The sequence below is a fragment of the Saimiri boliviensis genome, chromosome 1, assembly GCF_048565385.1.
Source record: "Saimiri boliviensis isolate mSaiBol1 chromosome 1, mSaiBol1.pri, whole genome shotgun sequence".
Taxonomy (NCBI): domain Eukaryota; kingdom Metazoa; phylum Chordata; class Mammalia; order Primates; family Cebidae; genus Saimiri; species Saimiri boliviensis.
Window position 1 is genome coordinate 90817657 of NC_133449.1, and position 18049 is coordinate 90835705.

Below are 18049 nucleotides of genomic sequence, written 5' to 3' on the forward strand. Positions count from 1 at the left end.
TGAAACCCTGTCTCTACTAAAAATACAAAAATTAACTGGGTGTGGTGGTGGACACCTGTAATCCCAGCTACTTGGGAAGCTGAGGCAGGAGAATCACTTGAACCCAGGAGGCAGAGGCTGCAGTGAACCGAGATCGCACCACTGCACTCTAGCCTGGGCAACAGAGCGAGACTCCATCTCAAAAAAAGTTGTATCTGTTTTCTGAGGAGTCTTTTCCCACTTAATTTGGTAGATGCAATTTAGCTGGCATGTAAAAGCTTCAGTATTACATCTAGCAATATACACAAGTTACATGAACCTATTGGGTGACTTTATGTTGCTCTACTTTCTGGCCCTCTTTGTTGCCAGACCTTCCGTTTGTTTTTCCAGTTAGACTTTTCTTTTCTTTTCTTTTTGAGACCAAGTCTTGCTGTGTCACCCAGGCTGGAGTACAGTGGCACAATCTTGGCTCATTGCAACCTCCGTCTCCCAGGTTCAAGCAATTCTTCTGTCTCAGCCTCCTAAGTAGCTGGGACCACAGGCCCGAGCACCACACCTAGCTATTTTTTTTTTTTTTTTGTATTTTTAGTAGAGATGGGATTTCACCATATTGGCCAGGGTGGTCTTTAACTCCAGCCCTCATGATGAGCCCACCTTGGCCTCCCAAAGTGCTGGGATTACAGGTGTGAGCCACCGCACCTGGCCTTATGTTTTATTGAAGGGGTATGCTTAGTCACAGCGGAAATCCTAATCCATCAGCACCAATCATGGGCTTGTCACGAGGTCCACATAAATAGCATTATAGTCGTATAATTTCATTAACTGATCTTAACATTTTATATTATTTCAACCATTGGAAACATGCCTTTATAAAACTCTTTAAACCCCCAAGTTTAATAATTAAAGATTAATATAACTAATCTCTTTCCCACAGTTAATCACCTTTAATGTTTTAGCACAAAATCACTGTCATTGAAGTTTTCTGAAACCTATAGCTTTGAAAGGAAGATTTATGTGGTTGTTCAGAGTTGCTTAAGTGTTTGATGTAATTCTAGTAAAACTTCATGTCTTTGGAGCTCTCAAGAACTAAATAGTTAACTTCTTCAGGTAGTTAGTCCACAGTAGACTTGGGTGGCAGAGGCAGAGGATTGCTTGAGCCCAGGAGTTAGAGGCTACAGTGAGCTGTAATGCATCACTGCGCATTAGCCTGGATGACAGAGTGAGAACCTGTCTCAAAAAAAAAAAAAAAAAAAAAATGACAGCAAGTTACTTTTATGCTAGAAAGGGGAATAGTATAACAAGAAAATGTTTTCATTTGTATTTAATAAATCAGTGAATAAACAATAATTGCGTTAGATTTAGAATACTAACTCTATAGACCATTCTCTTCCAGATCTGACTTTCTTGACCACCTTTTGAAAAATAGTACAAGATTCTCTATTTGAAATTCGCCTTGTAAATTTACGTTGTCAAAAGTTAGAAAGTAGCACAATAAGATACAAAATATGCAGAAGCAGTCCATCACTTTCTTCTGCTGAGATACTACGTTAGGGCAGTCTGATTTGTGGTAGTTGGGAATATGGACTTTGGAACAAGTCTAATCTGGTTCAAATGCCAGCATTTTACTTTTCAGCTATGTTTCTTTGGGCAGATTACTTTCTGTGCTTTAGTTTTCTTATTTAGAATATCAGTGCTTGTTCTTCAGGGTTGCTGTGGGAATTAAATAGTGAACATAAAGGAGTCTAGAAGAGTACCCATGCCAGGAGCAGATATTCAATAAATGTTAGGTCTCTTCACTGGGTAGGTGTATTTTCCGTGAACAACTCAAGTGTTTGTATAGATTAATGAAGCATTGTTTTAAAAAACTTAATTTGTTATCAATTCAAGATACCATTTTTACATCAAGCTTGCCTTTTTTTTTTTTTTTGAGATGGAGTCTCTCTGTCGTCCAGGCTGGAGTACGGTGGCACAGTGGTGCAATCTTGACTCACTGCAACCTCTGCCTCCTGGGTTAAAGCAGTTCTCTGCCTCATCCTCCTGAGTAGCTGGGATTATAGGCCCATGCCACCATGCCTGGCTAATTTTTTGTATTTTTAGTAAAGATGGGATTTCACCATCTTGGCCAGGCTGTTCTTGAACTCCTGACCTCGTGATCCACCCACCTTGGCCTTCCAAAGTGCTGGGATTACAGGCGTGCGCTACCGCACCCACCCCTCAAGCTTGTCTTTAGAGACTACGAGTCTGGTGTTGGACTAGTGAAATGTAGTGAGGTTTCTGAAGATGATGAAAGTAGCTGATAAATAGAGGGGCTTCTTTAAAAAAAAAAGGTTAAAACAAACAAACAAAGCCTGGTACAAAGTAAAATGCCTCCTTGGGGTGTGAGATGTGGTGTTCAGGGTATTTTGCACTTTTTAAACCTCTGCTTTAAAGGAACATGTTCCTGCAGGTGTTTAGGATCTGTTCCTTATTTCTATTTTTATTTTATTTTATTTTATTTTTTTTGATACGGAGTCTCACTCTGTCACCCAGGCTGGAGTGCAATGGTGCAATCTCAGCTCACTGCAACCTCCACCTCCCACATTCAAGCAATTCTCTTGCCTCAGCCTCCTGAGTAGCTGGGATTACAGGTGCGTGCCTCCCACCGCGCCCAGCTAATTTCTGTATTTTTAGTAGAGACAGGGTTTCAACATCTTGGCCAGGCTGGTCTTGAATGCCTGACCTCGTGATCCACCCGCCTCAACCTCCCAAAGTGCTGGGATTACAGGCATGAGCCCCTGCTCCCAGCCAGGATCTGTTCTTTCTTGGAACCCCTCCTGTGAATGCCTCACAACTCACCTCTCAGCCATGGTAGCTCTTGTGCAGTATTTCTTACTCTGTGTTTCTTTGAACTTACAGAATCCTATACTTAAAAGCTTAATGTTTCCAGTTATAAAATTTAAGTTTAATAAGATTTCTCAATTCATCATATTTTGAAATTGGTTGATTTTTATAAGCAATAGAAATTTCTCACTAATGCAGAAATTTATGTTCTCTGTCAAACCTTTGGGATATTCTCATAGCAAGTCCAAATGGAAGGAAGCGCTCTGTGTTTCTGACATAGAGGAAGGCTTATTATACCTCCAAAATGCTACACATAGGAAAGGGCAACTACCTGTAGAGTTCCAGGATAGTTCTTTCTCTGTTGGTTATGCTGGTTAAATTTGCCTCCTCTTCCCAGAAGTTTCTGTTATTGAATGAATGTTTTTGAAGAAACTGAACTGTCTAGAGAGCTCTGCTGTATAGTCAGTTACAGAGATGAATAAGGATTCATTTTCTGTTCTCAAGATTTGTGACCTATGAGAAAGGAGAGGCAGGCGGGATGTAAATGCCATGGAAGTGCTTGGAAGGAACAGTTAATTCTAACTGGGGATAGTGGGGAAGGCTTTACAGAGGAAGTTGCATGTGAATTTGCCCTTGAGGGACAGAGGATTAGCAGGGCAGCATGCGGAGGTGGGTAGAAAGTGGACGGTGGCCACAAACTGAAGCCTGAAATGCCAGGTGTATTCTAGGAACAATGAACAGGTTGGTGTGGCTGGAACCTGACGGTATCAGAATTGTTTGGTGAGAAATGAATCTGGAAATGTAGAATTAGGCCAGGTTATAAAGTTTCTTAAGTGCAATTTAAAGGAGGTGGAACTTTATTCCATAGATAGCATAACTTTAATGTGTTGAGAAAAGATAATGAGATCTGTGTTTTTGGTGGAATATCTAGAGAGTGACAAGAAGAACAAAATGAAAGAAAGGAACTAGAAGCTCAGAGATGAATTAGGAGATGATTTCAATAGTGAAGGCAGAAAATGACAAAAGTCAGGTTCGGCTGTAATCAGATATCTGTAGAAATGGAAAAAAGGTTATATTAAGACACTTAGCTTGAGAAACTGAACTAATAGGCCTTGATGATAAGCTATGGAGATAGGGTAAGGGAAGAGTAAAAGATGACTCATGATTTCTAAGTTTCTACATAATAGTGATTTCCGGTGAACAGAGGTTAAAAGAGGAACATGTTTGGGCTGAAATGAAGGCATTTCTTCTAAAGGATTTGCTGAAGCAGAGACTTCAGAACTCTAGTACTCCATAACAGCACTAACATGGGTGGCTTCATATCTCATGCTATAGGAAATTTTATGTTTTTGGTTACCATGTATAAAAAGATACTGGTACCTGTTACATATATGGGGCCAAACATGAGATGTACAGCAGGTTCTTGAATAACGATGTTTTGTTCAGTGTCATTTTGTTATAACATTGACAAGAAAAATTGATTCCCAGTGAAGGCCACTGTCTGTGTGGAGTTGGCACATTCTCCCTTTATCTGCACAAGTTTTCTCTGGGTTCTCTGGATTTTACATCCCAAAGCTGTAAGTGTTAAGTTCATGGCGTGTCTAAATTGTCCTGGTCTGAGTTGAGTGTGGGTGGTGTGAGTGTGCCCTGCAATGGAATGGCATGCTGTCCAGGGTTGGTTCCTGCTTAGCTTCAAGGATAGGCTCTAGCCACCCATGACCCTGAACTGGAGTAAGCGGGTTGGAGAATGAATGAATGAATCAATGAATGAATATATATTATTGCAACGTATAAATTTATTAAATACAATAACTACACAAATATAAGACAATAAGCAATGCAGTGTGAAAGTGCTCAGTGAACCTGCCATATTTGTTATTGTTTGTTTTTGAACTGCATTGTGGTAGGAGGTGATCTTTACAATTTTCCGTTTGCAAACGTTTATTCCCTGATTTCACCTCCACCACGATGACTACCATTACTCACGGATGCACCAAAAATTGGGTAATTAAATTGTCCTACTTATTTTTGTTAATTTTTCTTAAATGTGGATATAGCTCACATTTATTTCAATCTTTAATATTAGAAGGGTTTTGAGTCTTTACTTAGAAGTTTGATGATGTTTTTGTGACCAGAAATATGCCATAGGAACTTAATTCTTGTTTATATCAATTACCCTATGGTAAAAATTGGTTTAAATTATACATTGCTTCACTTAAAGTTGCAGTTTTCAAGAACCTATTGGTAGCATTAAGTGAGCACTTGTATTTTTGCAAGTTTATTATCACTTTTTTTTTTTTTTGGAAATAGAGTCTCGCTCTGTCACCCAGGCTGGAGTGCAGTGGTGCGATCTTGGCTCACTGCAACCTCCACATCCTGGGCTCAAACGATTCTCCTGCCTCAACACCTCATGTAGCTGGAACTACAGGTGTACGCCACCACGCCTGACTAATTTTTAGTAGAGACAGGGTTTCACCATGTTGGACAGGCTAGTCTTAAACTCCTGACCTCAGGTGATCCGCCCGCCTCAGCCTCCCAAAGTGCTGGGATTATAGACGTGAGCCACCATGCCCGGCCAGTTATATCACTTTGTTGTTTTGAGACATAGTCTTGCTCTTTCACCCTGGCTGGAGTGCAATGCCGTGATCTTGGCTACTGCAACCTCTGCCTCCCGAGTTCAAGCGACTCTCCCACCTCAGTCTCCCAAGTAGCTGGGATTACAGGCACCTGCCATCATGCCGGGCTAATTTTTGTGTTTTTATAGAGATGGGGTTTCACCATCTTGGCCAGGCTGGTTTTTGAACTCCTGACCTTAGGTGATCCACCTGCCTTGCCTTCCTAAGTCTTGGTATTACAGGTGTGAGCCACCATGCCTGGCCTATATGATTTTTTAACAGGAGAGTAACACAAATAACTTTTTAGTCTTCAAGAGACCTATGAAGCCAAAAGACATGAGTTTCATGGTGAACGTCAGAGGAAGGAAGAAGAAATGAAGCAGATGTTCGTGCAGCGAGTAAAGGAGAAAGAAGCCATATTGAAAGAAGCTGAGAGAGAGGCAAGTATGCTGGTTTGATGTGATTTGCATTTATTTTTTAGATGTTCTATTAATTTGGAGGATTTATTCCAAGAATTTACTTGAGATACTTTTGTAGGCAACTTGTTCTTTAAAACGTAGCTTTTCCAACACATAGTCTTTGAATATTGATTTAAAAATCATAGTCTGAAATTAAATGAAAACTTTGGCTTTCTTTTTTTAAAGCAGTACATTTATGGAGTGACTAATCGTTGAAATTCTTACAATGAACTGGAAGCTGTAGCAGCTACCTTCTTGGGTGCAGGCATTTTTCTTTTGTGGAATCCATGAATGTATGATATACAATTTTTAGGTGCCTTATTCAACCAGTCCCAGTGGTAGTTTGTCTTTGTTAGTGCCCAGGCTAAAAGAAGAAACACCACTGGATGTTTTCTTGTGCCTGGCAGGGTAAGCCACATTTGCCACAGGCCAACGCCTGAAGATAGTGGGCATCACAGCCACAGCGGCAACATAGTGTATGCTGTTACTGCAATGCCTTTCAAATGATGACCTTCCCTTTGTCATCTCACTCCTGTGACTGAGACCAAAGATAATTTTGGCCTTTTGAACAAATATTCTTCCATTTCCCTTTAGAAATGGTTTATCAAGGGCTTGTAGTGGACTAAGTTATTAAGAAATATTTTAACCATGAGCCATAAACGTTTTTATTGTGGCTTAATAAAGCCTTTTTTGAGTGTTGCTGGGGTGGTTGTTTGCACTAAAATGGATATCTGTGAAGGCTGTGATATAGCTTTACTTCCCTTTTGAACTCAGTCTCTCAGGGTGCAGTTAGGTGGTCTAAATCAGTGGTTCCCAACCTTTTTGGCACCAGGGACCTGTTTCATGGAAGACAGTTTTTCCATGGACCAGGGGAGATGGTTTCAGGATGAAACTGTTCTACCTCAGATCTTCAGGCATTCGGTTCTCATAAGGAGTGCACAACCTAGATCCCTCCCGTGTGCAGTTCACAATAGAGTTTGCGCTCCTATGGGAATCTGATACCACTACTGATCTGACAGGAGGCGGAACTCAGGTAGTCATGCTTGTTTGCCTGCCCCTCACCTCATGCTATACAGCCCAGTTCCTAACAGGCCATCGACCAGTACTGGCCCATGACCTGGGGTTGGGGACCCCTGGTCTAGATGACCTTGGGGTACCCCGGCACCAAAAATATCACCACTGAACTTGCATAGTTTTGTTTGCTTCTAGTTCTTAAGCAGCAGTTTAGGTTTTGAGTAAAGCTATTTTCTTAAAAATACACAATTTCTTGAAGAGTCAATCTGTAATCCAATTGTGCTAGATTATTATTTCAAGTGCACTTATATTGCTGTGTAAATGAACCCTGCAGGAAATGGTTTTGTAAAAGTAATAGTTTACTAATCTGTTTATAATTTGAATTTTGATGTTTTGTTTGGAAAAAATTCAAACAACAGAAAAGTGAAAGTATAGGATTCCTATGTTCTTCCCTTTACCTAAGAAAATAGGAATATCATAATCTCACCCAATCTTCAGTCCTTATTCAGATTTCCCCAATTGCCCAAGATTGGCTTTCATTCCATTTTGTTTGGTGATTTTTCTGTTTTTGTTTTTGAACCAGGATGCAATCACAGATCGCATATTGCACATGGATATTATGTTTGTTTAGTTTCTTCTCTTTTATTCAGGAGTTTCTCTCTTATATAGCATGATTCTTAGTTTTACCAATTCACTAATAAAAAGATACCACTCAAAACATTATTTAATTATATATTAAAGGACTGTTATTTAAAATGGCCTTGCCAGTATTATTGTGAAACAAATATCCTTTAATTTATCTTTCGTATAAATCTAGATTTTTATATGTAGCTTAGTAAAATGCTGTGTACTCAGATAAGGGTGTGTGAACATTAAATGACTAGAGTGGGGAGATGCAGAGAACAAATGATGTCTCCAAATATTGTTGACGTGCTGTCTTTCCTATACCTTTACTGATAAAATTCTAGAAGAACTAATGAGGCATCCTATGTGTGACACACCAATTTCCCATATGCCTTCCTCCACTACAAGAAAAAGTAGTTTATATTTATCCCTTAGGTGACATGACCATCGTTAAGGTATTATTTCTTCTCAATATGATATGTCAGTCTGTATCTTGGGATAACTTTTTCATTTGACATTTATGCCCCTTGTGTTTTCAAAAAGTATTCTCAGTAATTTACAGTTTTAAACTGTAGCTATGTTGTTACAACCATGAACACGAGGAGAACGGGAGCCTTATAATACTGGGTACGAAGAAGGGACTTGCACAGAGGGTAGCCGAGAGTCCTGGATCGAGGGAATTTTTAAGTGAACACGAAGACTGGGCTGTAACTTCTAGGCAGGCCGGGCAGAAGGGACCACACAGAGCTTAGATGGAAGTCATCTGCTAGCTCAGCAGAAATGGGGCTGGGTGTGGTGGCTCATGCCTATAATCCTAGCACTTTGGGAGGCCGAAGTGGGTGGATTACTTGAGATCAGGAGTTCAAGACCAGCCTGGCCAATATAGTGAAACCCATCCTTCCTAAAAATACAAAAATTAGCCAGGTGTAGTGGCATGTGCCTGTAATCCCAGCTACTCAGGAGGCTGAGGCAGTAGAATCATTTGAACCCAGAAGGCAGAGGTTGCAGTGAGCCAAGATTGTGCCACCACACTCCAGCCTGGGCAAGAGTGAGACTGTCTCAAAAAAAAAAAAAAAAAAAAAAAAAAAGGGGATGCTTTTAAAAGGATCCTTGAGTAACAGAATGTGCAGTATCCTTAAAAATAGTGTTTACAAAAGATACGGCCTTGTACAGTAGTCCCCCCTTAATTCTCTGTTTGACTTTCTGAAGTTTCAGTTACCCGTGGTCAACCATGGTCTGAAAATATTACAATAAGACATTTTGAGAGAGAGAGACGACATTCACGTAACTTTTATTACATGTATTGTTATAATTGTTCTATTTTATTGTTGTTAGTTTTTTACTGTGCCTTAACTTTACCATAGGTGTCTATATATACGGAAAAACATAGGGTACGGTACCACCTGTGGCTTCAGCTGTTCTCCCAGAGTCTTGGAACGTATTTCCCAAGGAATAGGGGGGACTATTGTACCATATTGATGGTTTAATCTTAAGAGAATTGGTGACTGTCAGTAGCACAAAAGATCCCTTGTTTTTAATTTTTTGAGAATTTGAAAATATGTTTGAATTAACTGCCTTTTGTAGGGAATAATGGAACCATGCATGAATGCTTCATGTATATGGAATAGATTGTTGGTAGCCAGAGCTGGAAATGCCATGCAGTGTGAATAATAGTCCTGCCCCACCCCCTGTTGTTTAATGTTTTCCTCTTTGTATTTTTCCTGGAATTTTTTTTTTTTTTTTTTTTTGAGACGGAGTTTCACTTTTGTTACCTAGGCTGGAGTGCAATGGCGCGATCTCGGCTCACCACAACCTCTGCCTCCTGAGTTCAGGCAATTCTCCTGCCTCAGCCTCCTGAGTAGCTGGGATTACAGGCATGCACCACCATGCCCAGCTATTTTTTTGTATTTTTAGTAGAGACGGGGTTTCACCTTGTTGACCAAGGTTGGTCTCAATCTCTTGACCTTGTGATCCACCCGCCTCGGCCTCCCAAAGTGCTGGGATTATAGGCTTGAGCCACCGCGCCCGGCCAATTTTTTGTATTTTTAATAGAGACGGGATTTCACCATGTTGACCAGGATGGTCTCGATCTCTTGGCCTTGTGATCCGCCCGCCTCGGCCTCCCAAAGTGCTGGGATTACAGGCTTGAGCCACCGTGCCCAGCCTTTTCCTGGAATTTTTTAGTCAACCTCATGAATGATGTATGAAGTGCTCTGTGACCTTTCGAGATATTTTAGTGTGCATATGAGGTATGCAGCCTCCATTTGAGTAACCAGAGAACTATCTCTATTCATGTGATAGAAACCTGCTGCTCCCTTTCCAGACTTTGCCCTGCTCCTGCTGCTGTCCCACATCCTGCGTGCACACATGTTCAGAGAGTTCTCTGTTTGTGCCACTGATTTGAATGACAACTGGGGAGCTTGCCCCTTTAAACACACACACACGTACCTAATATGTAACTTTTTTAAAAGCAAGAATCATTTAAATAAGCAAATACAAAGGAACTGATGCTTCTCTGAAAAGGCATCCTCTGGATTAAAGCTTCTTAGGTTAGAAGGGCCTTAATCATCTGTTTCAGTCTTGTTTCCCTTTGAATACTTTTCCTGTCAGGTGCTCGCTGGCTCACAGGACAACCTATTCCATATTTGGAACATAACAGTTTTATTAGAATGGAGTTGAGCTTGCTGGTTTCTTCCCTCAGTCTCTGATTTTCAGTGAAATATTTCCTCAACTATTATATGTCATCTTTTTCTAGACACCAAGTCCTGCTTTGTTTGCATGAATGCTAGGTTGCTACCCAGAACTAAAATGTTAATCTCAGATTTACCTGACTGGACCAGAGGACCAAAAACAAGGTTATCTTTTAAAATGTAGATTCTAGACACTGTGGTTGTGTTGTTAGAAGGCACAGCACACAGCTGATTTGTATGGAGCTGACGCTGATTCACATGGAGCTGGCTTTACACCCTAGATTTTTTTGGTGGGGGTAAGCCACAATTAAACCATCTCTACCTGCATTCTTTCTTGGACCTTGTCTCTTTGAATTTGCATTCAGAACTTCACATAACTTTCATCTGTATTTCTTCTCATTACTAGTTCTTCTACATCTTTTAGAATTCTTTCATGAGCAGCATTGTGTGCTGCTCTAGGGGTATAAAAATGAGAAAGATGTAGTTCCTAAGTAATCCTCAGGGAGACATTGATCCCACAGTTGCCCCAGCACATGTGTGCTAAGGGTTTCTCTTTTGCAGCTGTAACAGAACAAAGCACACAGAAAGAACTACCCATGGTGGCGGTTGGAGCAAGCCGAGATTTCTATTAATTTCTGTTAATAACAATGGCTAGTATTTATTGAGTGCTTACTCAATGCCAGCCATCATGGTAAAAATATTAAATAGATTTTTTTCTTTTGGTATATCCCAGTTGTTTTAAAGCTTCCTTTTTAAGTTTCCAGAGTTTTACATGAATGCCCTTCATTGTTTTGAGACATACGCCTTCTATAATCCATATAGGGCATTCCTTAAATTGTGGAGCGAAATAAAGTAAAAGGCCTGCCCCTAAGTTGACATCCAAGGTGAACATCGCTCCCTTTATGTGGTTTATCAAGGTGATTTTCAGCCCCAAGTAGATGAAAAGTACTGAATTGTGTCCTTTAAATATTTTTTCTTCTGCTTTTTTTGCTTAAGAGAAGTCTCTTGCCGGGCGCGGTGGCTCAAGCCTGTAATCCCAGCACTTTGGGAGGCCGAGGTGGGTGGATCACGAGGTCAAGAGATCGAGACCATCCTGGTCAACATAGTGAAACCCCGTCTCTACTAAAAATACAAAAAATTAGCTGGGCATGGTGGTGCGTGCCTGTAATCCCAGCTACTCAGGAGGCTGAGGCAGGAGAATTGCCTGAACCCAGGAGGCGGAGGTTGCGGTGAGCCGAGATCGCGCCATTGCACTCCAGCCTGGGTAACAAGAGCGGAACTCTGTCTCAAAAAAAAAAAAAAAGAGAGAAATCTCTTGATGTAATCTTATTAACTTTTGTGAAACTCATTTAACAGTTGTATAGGGGAAGAATAACCCCTGTAGGTTCTTAATTAGAACAACTCCTTATTCTCAGATTAACAAAAGAAAAACAGTGCTCAAATTTGGCCTGTAGCTGGAATATTTCACATGTATACTAGCATGTATATTTCACATATACATGGGAGATACAGTCAGTAGTAGTTCTCAGAGAGGCATCTGTATCCTGCCTTCTATAGCAGGTGTCCCCAAACTTTTAACACAGGGGGCCAGTTCACTGTCCCTCAGACTGTTGGAGGGCTGCCACATACTGTGCTCCTCTCACTGACCACCAATGAAAGAGGTGCCCCTTCCTGAAGTGCGGCGGGGGCCAGATAAATGGCCTCAGGGGGCCGCATGCGGCCCGCAGGCCCATAGTTTGGGGACACCTGTTCTATAGCATCTTCAACAAAGAACAGTTAGATTTTAGAGAAATGACAAGACAAAGGAAAAGGACTTGGAGTCTCTCAGGGTAGCAACTTGGAGGAAGGCACGTAGCTGGCAGATGGAGGCTAGTTAGTAAAGCTAGTTGATGTAAATCTGTCTGGCACCAGTCTCCAGTCCCAGAAGGGTCTGAAGTTGTCTTTGGTGATTAACCTTTGTGCTCTCTGATTGGGGTAGGGGGCTGGATACCTTTCATCTTTGCACATCTGTATCCTGCCTTTAGGCACCTAAAGGAAGGTCAGAGAGCTTTTCTTTATCTGCTGCTTCTTAGTTGCCCTCAGCTCAACAGTCCTGCACATTCTGCTCTCCCACAGCTTTATTAAATGTATTTAGCATTAATTTATTCTTTGATTTTATCTTTATTGGATACTTAGGCTATTTTTTTTCCTATTGTAGTATACATTGTACTCCAATGAGTATTTTTATATATAAAGCTTTTTCTGAATTTAGGATTTTTTAAAGCCTAGATTTCAAGACATTGAAAGACTATGGAAAAATATAATACAGTTTTAATGTTCTTGACATAGTTGACAATTGACACTTGCTTTCCAGTGATGTTTACCAGTGCAATTTTACAGTAACTGTTTACTGCACATATTTTATTTGGAAAATAGCGTTGCTGTTTTTTTTCCTTTCTGGTAATTTCCTTCTATACTTTGCATCTCTTTTATTGAGCATGGACTTGAGAGACTTTAAGAGGTTTTGTGGGGAAAATATATGAGAAAATAAAAACTAGGAAAATGTCACATTTTTAAAACAGTTTTGTTCGTAAGACTATGATATTTATTATATTTGGTTTAAGCATTTTTTTTTTTTTGCATTGGAACTCACTTAAAATAAAACTTACCAAGGGAATTTCATATGTAAACTTTTCCTTGAAGCATGAACTATTGAGACTTTAGAAAGATTTGGAGGTACTGTGTATTGCGCCTTGCGATCCACCTTTGTGTTATTGAGTGGGAGAGCATGTCTCTGCTGCCACGCTGTGTCAGCAGTGGGGATTGCACTTTTGTTTCCAGCTACAGGCCAAATTTGAGCACCTTAGGAGACTTCACCAAGATGAGAGAATGAAGCTTGACGAAAAGAGAAAACTTTTGGAAGAAGAAATAATTGCTTTCTCTAAAAAGAAAGCTTCCTCCGAGATATTCCACAACCAGTCCTTTCTAGCAACAGGCAGCAATCTGAGGAAGGACAAGGACCGTAAGAAGTAAGAGGCCTAGTCACCCTCCCTGGCAGCCCTGCTCACACTTGTCACGTTGCCCTGTCGGATCTTCCTTGTGTTTCTTACTTGTGCTTCCTTATCCTTTATCTGCCTCCTGCAACTAAATATCAGCTCCTGAAAAGGAGAGATGTTGTCCCTCTTGTTCACTGCTGTTTTCCCAGCATCTAGAGCAGCACCTGGCACATGTTATGTGTTCAGTGAATATTCACTAAAATGAATGAATGAATGAACAAAATAGAAATACATCACAGTGTAAAAAGGATCAGTTAGCTGAAGGGGAAATGGTTGCTCTTATTTAATAGCCCAGCCGTGGCCCTGGTACACTGCTAATGGCCACTGACCTACCATGAGTTATTTTGAATTTCATGTCTAAATGAAGCTGTGCCCTTTGTTGGGGAATTACAGACATAAAATAGTATTTTGCCAAATTGATTCTTAGGTTTGATTTTTTAGAACAAATTCTACTGATACTGATCTTGTGAGAATTTTTATTTTAATAAGGGAACAAAGCTGTCGATTCGAACTCCTGTGCGTTGATGTCAGAGCTTGTGAAACCAGTGGTGGACGTAAAGATGCAGAGAAAGGTAGAGAGGGCCACAGTGCAAGGGGGCGGCCATGAGTAGCATGTGGATGATAATCACAAGGCGTGTAGGTTTGGGGTATGTGTTAAAATCAGTTACTCAAGTTTTAGAAAATAAGTTTATTTTTCCTTTTTGATAATTTCCTTCTGTACTTTATGTCCCTTGTTTTATTTCTCCCACTTTCCCTGTCAGTTTACTTATTTGGCTGTTGAGGAAATTCATCATGCCTTGTTCTGTTCAGAATGCTCATTTGTGGGACTCTGCCTCAGTTTACTCTAGCTGCCTCTGTGCTAGCAGCATCCTCTGCTCCCATGTTCCCTACCATTTCAGACCCATTTTCAGAATATTGCAACTCAACTTTAAAATAAGAGGACATAACCTTGGCTCATGGTGGCTTTCAAGTTTTTATATATGGAGAAGTAAATCCACAGGACTTTGGCAGATTTTATTGGCCTATATACTTTGCAGGTATTTTTGGAAAAAAGGAATTCTCATGTATGATCTTTTAATGTAAGCTCTCCAAGAGCATGGATCTTCATCTTGTTTATTGATATAGCCATCCCCAGAGGCTAGAGCAGTGTCTGCTACATAGTAGGCATGCAATTATTTGTTAAAGAATAAATATGATGGTAGTATAAAAGCTATATTTTATTCAAGCATTTAATTTTGAAAGATAAACTATACAGTTACTACTGCTTTTCAGCCTGCTTTGGATTTTAAAGCTAATTGATCTTTTATTAATATTTATTTTTTCTTCATCTTAACCCAGTGTTACTAAAAGTAGATTTCCCATTTTTTTCTCATATATGAAAGATAAATTACATTTACCTTGTCAAAATTATCACCCTGCTCTATTTGAGAACCCTGCTGTTGTTTGCAAAATCAGGACCAAGCCCATATTTTTTGAGAACTCTTCTAGAAGAATTTATCTTCAAGAAAATATGGTTTGGTGTTTTTGTTTCTTTTCTTTTCTTTTTCAAAGTCCTGTAGCTAGATATCCTATAATATACTAGATGCATATTTGCTAATTTTTACTTCTTGAATGTTTTTTAAAAATTGTGCCAATTAAAAGATTCTTTTTTTTTCCAGCTCCAATTTTTTGTAAAACAGAAGTTCCAGAGCACAGAAGGTCATCATCACAAGCAAACTTTATTAAAAAAAAAACAACTAGAAGTGTACTTTGATTTTGTTGTTTTTATTTTCTTTATCACTTTGTCTATATTTGGTGAACGGCCACAGTTACTGATTTTTATGGAAAAGTACCCTCAAGCACAAGGTCAATATGTAAGCCAGAGTGAATGATATTATAAGTTGAGCATCTCTAATTCAAAAATCTGAAATCCAAAACCTTCAAAATCTGAATCTTTTTGAGCACTGACTTGACCCCACAAGTGGAAAATTCCCCACCTGACACCTTTGTTTTCTGATGGTTCAATTTAAACAGATTTTGTTTCTTGCACAAAATTACTAAAAATGTTGTATAAATTGCTTTCAGCCTATATGTATAAGGTGTATTTGAAACATAAATGAACTATGTAATTAGAGCTGGGTCCCATTGTGTATATGCAGATATTCTAGAATCTGAAAGAACCAAAACATTTCTGGTGGCTAGCATTTTGGATAAGGGATACTTAGCTTGTACCTATGTATTCATGTATATTCACTGTTGTTAGAAATTTTTAAGTTGCTGTTTTGTGATGACTGAATCTTTTCTCTTGCTACCAAGCTATTGTCACTGCAGTGCATTATACCAAAGAGCACAGTGTCAGTGCCATTGAAAATACAGAACCCATTCATATCGGGGCTATCTGATTGCATTTATAGTCCAAGATGAACCTTTTTTATATATACTAAAAATTTGGGGGAATATGTTTTGGGATGTATTATAGAGCTGAAACTCTAACTTCTTAATAGTTTTATAGAACTGAAATTTTTGATGCAGTTACCCTATTGGTGATATGATCTTAAGCTTTTGTGTCAAATTATTTAACATGATGACTTCATACTTCAGGATGCCTTATTGTGGCTGATGTATTACTGTGGTGAAACAAAATATCTTTAAAAGTTAACACATCCAGCTATATAAACCCTTTTTTTTTCTAATGAGAAAGTACCTTTGAACATGGGTGCATCTCAGTTTTCGTTAGGAAAACATTTCATTACATACTTGTTTAAACTCTGCCTTCCAGGGGAAAGATAATAAGGTTGAATCATTTTATTAAAAATATTTTTTAAGAAAATATGAACATCTGAATATTAAAGATATAAAAATGCAGATAATTCATATTTTATGTGATGTTTGCATTCAGTGCCTTACTATTCTCAACACTTTAATGATTTCTAACATTTCTTAACATTCGTAGATAAATTTTCATTTTTTGTACTTGAATATTCTAAATAAAACTGACATTTACTCTTGACAAATAAAACATCTATATATTTACTAAAATGTGTTTAATTTTCCTTTTTGAAAATTCATTTTAAAAACAATTACATTTTTGAATTATTTTGAAAATGAGGTATTTTATGAGTATTTTCAGACAAAACTTATTAGTCTGTGTCAGATTGTGAGCAATCATAAAGTCATCTAAGTTGTAAATAAAGCCTTGCATAGCACAATTTATCTGTACACGTTAAATTTTATTTTTGCATTTGAAATTCACAAATATCAGTCTTTTAAAACTTCAGTAATTAAATTAAATGTGTCACAGAACAAGCTCAGAAGTTTCTTCTCAAGATCAGTGACACCCAGATTCTGGTAGACGGGGAATCCTGGAGGGTAGGTGACCTGAGGTACAAAGCCGGGCCAGCACAATGGTACTTAGTGCCAGCTGAGCAGGCTACTCACAGAGGGGCTTGGTGACACTGTGGGAGTGTTTGTTATATATGTGGCTATATTTGACCACACTTTATAAAGCAGCTCTCCTTGACTCTGAGAACGTATTTTGAAGTGTGAGATGGGTTGTTGGAATGGTAAACAGTTACTCAAGTTTTAGTTGAAAATAACTTAATGGAAACCTGCCTAAGACTCTGGACTTAACAGGAGGGCTGTCGTTTTGCACTGCTGATGACTGCTGTGAGAAAGCCTCACTCCTGCATCAACCACAATGTGAATTTTTAATGTATTTCATATATTTGGGTTCCATGTAAGATTTTATTTTAAAAGTTGGGCAACCAAGAAAAAAAAATTAACAATGACTTCTTCTATTTTTTTTTTTTTTTGAGACAGAGTTTCGCTCTTGTTGCCCAGGCTGGAGTGCAATGGCGCGATCTCGGCTCACCGCAACCTCCGCCTCCTGGGTTCAGGCAATTCTCCTGCCTCAGCCTCCTGAGTAGCTGGGATTACAGGCACGCACCACCATGCCCAGCTAATTTTTTGTATTTTTAGTAGAGACGGGGTTTCACCATGTTGACCAGGATGGTCTCGATCTCTTGACCTCGTGATCCACCCGCCTCGGCCTCCCAAAGTGCTGGGATTACAGGCTTGAGCCACCGCACCCGGCCAACAATGACTTCTTATTACAAAGCTAATTTATTATCAGGCACAAGGTTAGAAAATGAATTATCCACTGATGCTTAAATTAATCTCCTGGGAATAAAATAAAGCTAGTCATGTTTTGTTGAAAAATTTTTCCTATTAAGCTTATGAAACAATTGCCTCTAACAAACAGTCATTAATCCTGGTATGTACTCCCTCTGACTTTTAAAGCTCTTTGGCATAGACTAGGATTTGAGCTTCAAAGCAACACAAGGAAAAAGCATTACTGGGATTATTATCACCATATTGTGGATGAACTCGGTATAGGCCCCATGTTTGTATTGGGCCAGGAAATGGGGACACAACGTGATTCGGGCCATCCATGCATCGTGGAGTAGCCGGAGCAGGTTGGACAGGCAAGCAGATTTGGAGCAGGGCACTCTGAGAAGGGTGTCTGTCTCCTCACAGAGCACAAGGAGCCATCCAAGGAAGTGACTGGTCCTGAGGGACTGGAGCAATTTGCCCAGTGAATGAAAGAAGTCAGACCCAGTACAAGGCACAGCATGTTGTATGCACTGAAAAGTAGTTGAGCACTGTCAGTACCAGGGAGGAGTGGGGCTCCGGTAAGGGTCAGGTTTCAGAAGCAGGTAAGGACTGGGTCAGGAAAGAGTTTGTAAGCCCTGTCTGGCAGGCAGTGGGAGCCATTGAAAGGTTTGGCCTCACAAAGTTCGGTGTTCTCTAGTGTTTATGGGAAGGAGATATTGGCA

General features: G+C 39.6%; 1 protein-coding gene across 3 annotated transcripts in view; it reads left to right on the forward strand.

Moving 5' to 3' along the window:
- Positions 1–16963, forward strand: part of SEPTIN10 (septin 10) — an 82829-nt gene extending 65866 nt beyond the window's left edge. For 2 of the 3 annotated variants that reach the window (XM_039459857.2, XM_074400298.1), the window contains 3 exons: positions 5722–5854; positions 13021–13208; positions 13725–14887. In XM_039459857.2, coding sequence (XP_039315791.2) covers positions 5722–5854; positions 13021–13208; positions 13725–13842 — 439 coding nt within the window. In that variant the 3' untranslated portion in view covers positions 13843–14887. The other variant, XM_039459831.2, reaches the window with a different exon arrangement.
- The last annotated feature ends 1086 nt before the right edge of the window (positions 16964–18049 follow it).